At 28.9% G+C, this 10408-nt stretch overlaps 1 protein-coding gene across 1 annotated transcript; it reads right to left on the reverse strand.

Annotated features, from left to right (window-relative positions):
- Window positions 1-2944: 2944 nt before the first annotated feature.
- LOC125826160 (ACT domain-containing protein ACR8) lies at window positions 2945-5971 on the reverse strand. Its single transcript, XM_049505473.1, has 7 exons — window positions 5591-5971; window positions 5121-5166; window positions 4887-5001; window positions 4621-4688; window positions 3981-4544; window positions 3782-3886; window positions 2945-3709 (listed from the first exon to the last, which is right to left on the reverse strand). The coding sequence occupies exons 1-7, from the start codon at window positions 5665-5667 to the stop codon at window positions 3341-3343; spliced, it is 1344 nt and encodes a 447-aa protein (XP_049361430.1). The 5' UTR covers window positions 5668-5971; the 3' UTR covers window positions 2945-3340.
- Window positions 5972-10408: the final 4437 nt, after the last annotated feature.

Raw genomic sequence — 10408 nt, forward strand, 5'->3', positions numbered from 1 at the left:
TGAACTATACATAACAATTTTGGGTGTGCACACGAGTAGTTGGAACAAGTAGACATACGTCATACATAACAACTCATGTGAGATACACTCAAACTTAATTTGTATTTTGCCATATGTCGCATATGTTTATTTATTCAACTTTATACAAGTTTAAGCACATACTGCACGTACATTCAAAATTAGAGTGCATTTATATAGATGTTAGTTGAAACAAAGTAAAAAACGTTCTACGCCCTTTAGAAATTATTATAAAAGAAACAAATTACTAGTTGTAAAAAGGGATTACCAAGATAAGGCATGCATGAATGAATCTTAAAGAAAACCTCGAGACAAAGCAAAAGAAAACAAACGTTGCTTTTGGTGCTACACATTACTATGAAAAAATCCCTTTTTTTGTGCTATAAACATATCAAAAGCAGAGAAAAAAGGTATTCTTATTATTCTAATTTACTCCATTTATTAATGAAATGTTTTTAGTACATAGTTTTCATATATATCGATGCTTTGACTTTGCTTCTTTTTTTTTTTCCCACTTTCACTGTATCTGCATGCATGTGATCTTATTCCCATTTTTTTCGACTCCACGCCTACCATGCACCCCCCAATGCACATTCTTTTTTCAGGCTTAATACATAAACGAGCATCTTAAATTTGTCAGAATATTTCATCTACGTATATTTAATCGAATTAATTTATGTTTTAATTGAACATTTTAACTTCTAATAAAGTGTTTAAGTAGATACTTTTGTTTTAAATTTTGATTCTTTTTCTACGTGTATTCTCATTTTCGTCTATTAAATAGTTAAGTAACCACATGAAATATGTAATTTTCTTTAATTATACTAATTCTCCTCAATAAGTCATAAAATCCTAAACATTTTCCTATTTGAGGTTGATGCGTATGATCAAAGGGGATAACATATTTTATGTGGTTAATTTGACTATCTAATAAACGAATAAAAACACACATAATTTTTTATTTTTAAAAAAAAAGTTGAATCGAAAGTGCCTAATTAAAACATTTTATTCGAAGTTGAGTTGTTCAATTGAAACATGACTTAAATTGAGTGTCTAAAATATCATGACAAATTTAAAAGGTTGATCGACTGTGTATTAAGTCGTATTTTTATATAATTATTTTGGTAAATTTCACTAAATATACATGAAACGACCAAAAATTGCGATATGTTCCTATGATGATCTCGTTGGATAAAGCTGTAATTCCGCCCCTAGCTAGTTCGTAGAAGGGTCACACCCTCTTAGGATATAATAATAACAACCTAATCTGATACAATATATCGATATCATAAATTAATTTTACGACTCAAACATATAACCTATAAATTATCACAAACAGAAATAACTTTATTATTGACTATTACTCCAAAGTCTTTCAACCGGTAAAATCAATATGTAAAACTTATATAGTACTAATTTTTAATTAGTTTGCTTCATACAACTATGCAACCTTTACTTGTCCATAGTGGTGGCGTTTGCTTTATAATAACCAAATAAAATAAAGACAAATTAGCCGTCTCTTGAACTTTATCACCACATTTTGCCAAGCACTAATTCATTTTTTTTAGGACCCAATTTTTAATTTTATAATTAAGCCAATACAAAACTAACTAATTATTTTAATTAGTTATAGATCTCTCTAATGAGACAAACTAAACTAAAACGAACATTTAGAATTTTGCATATAGAATATGAAAACAAGTGGCAAAAATATATCAACTATGCACAAATGAGCATTCAGAATTTATACATACATTAGAATATGAAAACACAACTGGCCAAAAAAAATAATTAGTTGCCCCTCTTTGGGAAAAGGAAATATAAGTTAGAAAAAGACTACTGAAAAGAGCATCACTAATCCAACCACAAATTTAAAATTAATTAATGAACCCAATAAAATGGCATACAAATAATATGGTTTTTTTAAAAAAAATAGAGACTTTTAAGGTAAAATGGCAATTTTATTTAGACTAGTACTCTAAGATAACGTTTTGGTTTCACACTCAGTGTCTAGTACTTACTTTGGATTCTCGATATTTATTAAAGTGAAAAATGTTTTCTATCAAGATTTTTTATATTGCTAAATTTGAAATTGATTATATCCATTCCATCATAATCATCAATTCGATTGTTAAATTATGGATTAGACATTAGTGCTAATTTATAATCACGTTAAGGTTTCATTCTTACTTTGGGGGTTTCTTTAATTTCCCAACTGCAATAACTATGTCAACAACTTAGAAACTTCAAAGAAAAAGACAACTTCCAGAATCTATTCGATATTTCATGTTTTTTTATTTAAATGTCGGCCTTTCTTATCCTTTTCAAATTTCAACAAGTACATAACTTTTCACATTTCATTGACCGTTTAAAAGTTACTCTGTTCGTTCCTTTTTAATTATCATGTTCCACTTTTCAAGAATCAATTTAATTGATTAATTTTCAAAACTGAATCACAACTTGTTTCATATTAATATGATGAAAAAATACACTTTAAAATGTTAGTCAAAATTATTATCGTTTAACTCTAAAAAAATAAATAAAATCATGACAACTAAAAAGTAACAGAGGTATTTTTCCTATTATAGAGAGTTACTTTGCCTTCTTCAAAAACAATTTCTCTAACCCATAATGATAAGATAGCTTCATTCAAACCTTATTTGCATGATTACATTGACTAGCCTTGTTGATTATATATGAATAATTAAGTGATCCGATAACGAAATGAAACCATAAATTAAAAAAATATTATTTTTCTTTCGACCAATTTTTCAAATGTCTTCACCAAAGGCAACAGGGTGGCAACGTGTATTGCAAAAACACCAAAGTCATTGTTTCGTGGTCAACAAAACAAACAAACAGTCAATCAATTAGAGAAAAAGAAAACAAACAAATTGTAGAACTTAAAATTAAACCAAATAATATTAATTAATAATAATATTTACAAAGACTAGATTCTCTTGTTGTAGTCCCAAATGGACAACACCAAGAGAACAGGGCATCATAAGTATAAACAAAACTAAGTTAAACATTAAAACCCTACTTAAAAACATTATAATAAAATAAAGACTTCTGTACAAATGTGTACTATTCTAAAAACCAATTTCTATGTTTGCCAGTCTGTCCCTCTAATCTTCCACCAAACAAATTTAATAAAGTTCCAATCTTTCTTTTTTTTCTTCTAATTCTTGAAATTGGTGGGTAAATATGGACCCCAATATAGCCAACTATAACAACAACTACTATCACCAAATCCTTTCATTTTCAGTAATCTTTAAGCTATCTATGTACACCAACATCTGTTTTGCTGAAAATATTTTGTTCAAGAAAATGACTTGATCAATCCCAAATTGTATAGATTCTTCCTTACAATGCTACCAAGTGATAGTAACATTGCCCCACCTACACCCCCTGTGGGTTCTTCGTTTTCTTCCGCCTTTTGATGATAGATCGATGGCAATTCCTTCACTTTCAAGTCACTCAATCCGATTTTCATCCTAACAGCCTCGATGATCTTCGAGTCAGCTGGATTTCCAATAGCATCTGTTACATAGAACACATTCAGAGCTGTGTTATCACTTGTTGTCGATATCTCAGCTCTTGTCACGTTTAAACCATTTTCACGGAAGGTTCGTGTTACATCAGCTAATAGTCCTTGTTTGTCTCCCGTGCATAACTCCAGCCTCACTCCCTGTAATCCAAACGTGTTAATTAACATACTCTGATTAATGTTCGCAAATTGGGTATCACCAGTATAACATACCTCAGATGCTCTTCGCTCAATTGCAGCTTGTAGACACAGAATCACTCGCTGTTTCTCTGCTTCTGAACTAATGGGGCTTCCATCGGTATGCCTAATGAAGAATTCCTGAGACAAGATTGTAATATAAGTTTAGAACATATGTACATTCCTTGAACATGAATAAAAGAACATTACTACCAAAAAAGCAAGGAATATATACCGAGTGTACTCTGTCCCCTGCTGTATTAAGCGTAGCATGGAACACAACATACTGCATATCCGTCATGGTGCAAACGATATCAAACAGAAGCTTGGGTCGATCCTTACAGTGAATATTTATAACAGAATAACCCTTCTCCAAGCAATTCAACACCGATACAATAGGGTTATCATTAGTCCTAATAATCGGCTTCCTTTCATAATCGCGATCAGTAAACATCATCTGATGAAGCCTTCTTTCTGTATGTGTAACAGCCATAGACACAGATGTTTTAGCACTACGAATATCATTATCCCCCTTGAGAACATTCCTCAAACGAGCTTCAATCGTGTCAATCTTCTCAGAGTCCTCAATTGGTGACCCTGAATCGCGTTCCTTAACATAAATAAGGGATGCAATTCGACCATTATGAGTCCACACCTTAGCTTCAACTACATTGCACTCTAATTCCGAGAGTACTGCAAAAACCTCCGATAATAAACCGATTCGATCCGTCCCGGTTAACTCCAGCGCTGTCAAACCATCAATACACTTTGCACTTGCATAATGAATTGTCCCTAATGACTGCACAAAAAAACATGTAAATCAAAATTACCCTAATAAATCACTCATTAAAAGAAAAATTAAGAAAATTAAGTACCTGTTCAATGTAACTGATTACACTTTCGTCAGTTAATTTGTTGCCATCCAAGTCAGTAACGTGAAACACTGTACATTAAAACAACGAATTGAAACGGCAAAAAAAATTAGTACAAATATTCAAAAGGTTAAAAAATAAAATTAACAGCTAACGTACGCTTGATAAATATTTTTATTTATCCCCAAGAATAAATAATCGTTGGATGCGCATTTTAGCAAAAAAGCGCACTTTAACAAAAAGGGTGTTTCCGTAAATTTTGCACTCACCGTCCATAAACCACCGGCCGTCCGACGAGATGTAAGCTTTTTTAATGGAAAGATTCAGATCGGTAAGAACTTGAACTGCTTCTAGAAGAATTCCATGTTTTCTGGCACTATCAATCTGTTTTAAAATAATAATAATAAAAATTAAACACCGAAAAATTGGAATAATTAAAAAAAAAAATTTTACTTGGTCAAAATTATGAAAAATCTCCAGCAAAGTCGAAGAAGGTGGCTTACCATAACGCGAGTGGAATTTGAACAACCGGCATTGTCGATCATGACCCTGTAAAAGAAACAGTGAAAGAGACTGCTCAGAAAGGCCACTAAGAGATTAAATTTTTTCAAATTTTGAAATTTGAAAATGGACAAATTTTTCATAAGGAAAAGTCAAGTGAAAAATTCTGGAATACAGAAAAATGAAGAGTCAAAGTAACGTGTAAAGGAAGAAAAATCAAATTATATTAGTTTAACTAAATATACAGTCTCATGATTCTGCTTAAATTTTTAATTCGATGCAAACTCTTCGGATTAACGTAAGTAATGAGAATTTTTTTCCCAAAAAACACAAAATTTGAAAAACAGAGACAATAATCAACTGTGTTTTAGCAAAACCGAAAACATATTTGGGCAAAAAGAAAAAGTAAAACCCCAGAAAAAAACTTGAAGAACACAAATCAAATCATGGAGAAAAAGGGTGTGAGACTGACCTTGGAGTAGTCATTCGGAAAACAAGCTTTTCATATTCATCCAAATATGCAGGCCACTCCATATTTGATATTTCCATTTTCTTCAAACTGAAACTCACTAAAAAATTACAGTAACAGAGTTGAAGGAAGATGGAGAACAAAAGGGGTTTGAGTTCTTAAACCCCGAAAAATTAATTCTGAACCCAAAAACAACTCCAAATATCACGTTTAAGTCTGAACAAGTCTTTTTCTTCGTCTTCGTCGCTTCTCTGTAGATTTCTTTGTGACTCTCTCTTTCTCTGTAGATTTCTTTATGACTCTCTCTCTCTCTCTATTGTAAGCGTTTATGGGTTTTTCCGGTGAAGAATTTACTTTCTCTCTCTACAATTGGACACAGGCACCGCAAAGCACGCTTTGCTACTTTCACCTCTCTCGCTGTCTTTCCCTATTTATATATAAAGAAAAAGAAGAAAATATAATTAATCAGTTAATTTTATTTAATATATTTTACTTTTTTTTTATTTAAGCAAAGAGTGGGCCGGGCGGTTCTTTCACATGCCGGGACTATTATCTGCCCGTGCCCGGACGGACCTAATTTTTTAATTTTGTAGTGATTTTGTTAGATTGTGCACGAAAAATAATGGATTAATTTAATATCCATGAGGAAAAAAAAGAAAAGGAAATTAACTTCACATGTATTCTAGACATATATAGTGTTATTATTAAAATAAATATGGATGGCTAAATTGGATTTCAAGTAGCATTATTTTGTTTAAACAAGTCACTTCTTTAATTTATCAAATATGTTTTGTGATTGAAATAATTGAGATTTCTCCATATTTAATCAGAGGCTTTCGATTTGAACCATTGAGAATGTGCACGATTTGGTTAGAAGTACCACTCCCAAAAATAAAACATGCAATGTGTTAATTTGAATTTAATTATATCGAATAATGTGATATTTTATTTTTTAGTCTGTCAATAAAGTATTTTTCATGTAAATTTGAAAAAAATAATTAATTCTGAGACTTTCTTCTAGTTTTCTAATGATGATTTATAACATAAATTTATACTTAATATTTAAGAATATGGTATATGTGTTTATTCAATAAAGTATTTTTCGTGTAAATTTGAAAAAATTAATTAATTCTGAGACTTTCTTCTAGTTTTCTAATGATGATTTATAACATAAATTTATACTTAATATTTAAGAATATGGTATATGTGTTTATAATATTGTTAGCAAAAAAAAAAAAAAGAATGAATATGAGTATAAAAACAACTAATTGGACCTGCCATTTAAATGGTTCAATGTGAAAAAATTTATTGATACATTACAATTCACCGTCAAAAATAAAGTGTTAATACAAAATGTTCAGTAACTTATCATCATTGGAGTAATTTTCTAGTGAAAATATACATGTTTTCTTATCCATTCTAATATGCTTTCAAAACAAACAAAACGGAAATACAACTAACAAAATTTTGAATTCTTTTATTAAAGTTTTTTCTTTCATTTTATCAACCGTAAAGAGCTTCGAAGAAATATTCAAGTGAGTTGTAATATGATGAGGACAAATTAGTCATATAATTTCATAATTCCTTTATTATAAGTACTATGCGGATTTTTTTTTTAAAAAAAACTAATCATCAAAGTCTCATATGTTGTACTACTAAAAAATTCATGATCGATAACTTTTTAATGTGCATAGGATAAATTTAGCACCAATATAATAGCAAACAAATTATACTGAAAAAGTAAATTATATACTAGACAAGTTTTATAGTGCAACGATCTCAATCAAAAAAAAATATAATAAATTTATAACCAAGATCACTTCCTCAACTAACTCAGACAATTTTCTAAATTATTTCCTTCTTTTTTTTTTCTAGAACTTATTGTAAGATTCAATTATATTTTACTTCTAAGAGAAAAAAGTTTTTGGAGGAAGAGTTGTTTTGGGTGGTTCGAATGTCCAGGTCAGATGCCACGTAGATAAGTAAAAAAGGGGTACTTTGCGTGTTTTCTACTCAATAGAATCCTCGTTGTCTTTAGATCCACGGTTATGTGTCATTACACGTGGCACAGTACTTTACCCTCTATGTCTAATAATACTCGTTTAGTACTGACTTTACACACTTTTTAAAAAACTATAAATAGAAGGGTAAGTTTATTATATCATCCTTTGAATATAATAAATACAATGTTTTGAAAAAATGTAATAGGGAAATAATTATAATTAATGATAAGGATAAATTATGAATTAAGTGTAAAATTATTCATCAATTTTATAATATAGACAAGTATTATTGAATATTTTAAAATAATATAGTGGATAACTATTGTTGAACGGAGAATAGTATTTTATATTTTGAAAATATGGATGAGAAATGATTTGGGAAAATGAAATGTGATAATTAAGAATGCTTGTGTATTAAGTTGAGATGTGCCGACCAATATTATGAGTTATGGGACGTTCACACGTGACAATACCCCGCTCTTTTTTTGCCTTTTCCTTTGTCATTGATTTCGGCCGGTCGGTTTTTTTTTTAAATCATTATAGGGTGAATCCTATCGATTTCGATTTTGGGCCAATCATTTTAAATCGATAATCTAAATTTTAAAAAAAAAAGTTATTGATTTATTAGATTGATTTTGTAATGATTTAGATGTTTATGGTTTTTACAATCGAATTATTGATTCTATAATGGTTACGAGCACTACCTTATTCTAAGAAGGTGAAATCACTGGATTACAATTGCTTGTTGTAGTAAAAGTGTACAAAATATGTTATTTAATCATTTCGTGTATCATTTTACATTTTTTTTAATACAACTACTTTTTCATGTTTAGTGATCTACATGGAAGATTACTGATTGAATGCTTAAACTTAAAGAAATGGTCACTTCCAAACTATAATAAAATTCCAAATGTTCTGATTTGTTTTCATCGACAAATAATAAAGCCAATAACGTATTCTAATTAAAAGGGAACAAAAAAAGGAAATTTATAGCGTTATTTTCAAAAATTGTTGATCTTTACAAAGTTGTTATCCACAAATAAAAACGATTCTCCAAAATATGAAAATTATGGGGTAGATGATCATAATAAGAATATCTTTTATATCATTTGAGAATAGAATATAATTACTTTCTAAATCAATTAATTGCTTAAAATCATCTAAGAATATACCAAATGAGATTTCATACCTTTAATCGTAGTTAAATTATTTTGTAATCAACTAGTTAACAAAAAAAATTAATTTCCTTTCTTATTTTGAATTGTTAACAAAAGATTCCCTCTAAATTTGAATTGTTATCTAATTTGACACTTAATTACTTAAATCTATATTTAGTGTAAACTTGTAAGTGTTAATTGCTTACACATTTAAAAGGATTTCTAATAGTATTTTGATTACTTAAAAGCATATCAATTTTCAAGATAATTGTATAGAGATTCCTTCTTCTTTAAAAGTTACAACAATTAACCCTCAATTAATTATAGTAAAAAGAATCAAGTTTTTGTTTTAATATAAGTTTAAATTTTTGTTCCGTCTATGTCGCGCCCACTCTCACTCCTCATATTATATATAAATGCTCTTGAATATATTACTTACTTTTTTACCAAACACTAAAAAATAAATTTTAAATCACTTATTTTTTATATTTTATTGGAAAATAAGTATTAAAAAAAACATTTTCCTTTCTCATTAATTAATCATCATCATTTATCATGATATGACACATAGCTTGATCTAGTACTTATATTATTAATTTATTTTGCTACCTCCTCTTAGCTAAATGTTAGGTATAAAAATTGCAATTTAGGACCACAACATTATAGTTAATAAAATACATGCACTATTATAACCTACTTATATATATGTAAGGCCATCATGCTTGACACGATACACGTTCGAAACCTTTCATGCAAAGCAAAATTAATTAGCTCATATAATTCAAGACACACGCACAAAAAAAAGAATAATATGAGGAAGATCTAGATGAGAAAATTCATGATAGTCGTCAGAAAATTACATTGCTTAACTAGGCTAAAATTTTAATTTTATATCTATGTACATTATTTTCTACGTGTATCTACTTTATATATATTATGACACTCCTTAGTAAAATTTTTGATTCCGTCACTAAAAAATTAATAAGATGCTTAAGTAAAAGATCAACAATATTAGCTTAACCAACAAATTAAATACGTAGTACTAATAAGGTCCACAAAATATTAAAGAACAACATTTACTTATTTTTACGGCTTTTAATTTATATCTTGAGACTTGAGTACTATCAATGAATTGAATGTACTTTTCCTTTTTGTATGTAGCAATTTTTTTTCTTTTATGATTATCTTAAATGTACAAATTAAACCAAATGGAGGAAACTAACTTATAATTATTAATCCTATATATGTCAATTATAAATTTTCACTTTGATGAACTTATATATACATTGTTGTATATATGCATATTTTATGAGTTACCATAAATGAACTTTGGTATATAACGTGTGCCTCACCGTTCCACGTTCTAGTGATTTTTTTTCTACCAAAAATAAATATATTAAAAAAAGTTAGGTTTTGCATATTGTGTCCATGACAACCAATACCTAACTAGGAAAATAGGAGTGACAGTATTAAATAAATTATAAATAAATAAACAGCTTTCATTTACTTCTTCTCTTTGTCTAGTTGAAATAGTACTAAGTCTCAATTCATTTCACTGCCTAAATCACGTGATATGAAGAATTTCATGTCCTTCAAGATATCCAAAAGGGTTTAAGTATAATATATTTAAATAAGGACAGATTTAAAATTTAAATATTATA

The sequence above is a fragment of the Solanum verrucosum genome, unplaced genomic scaffold (assembly GCF_900185275.1).
Source record: "Solanum verrucosum unplaced genomic scaffold, falcon-dt-bn FXZP01000060.1, whole genome shotgun sequence".
Classification (NCBI taxonomy): domain Eukaryota; kingdom Viridiplantae; phylum Streptophyta; class Magnoliopsida; order Solanales; family Solanaceae; genus Solanum; species Solanum verrucosum.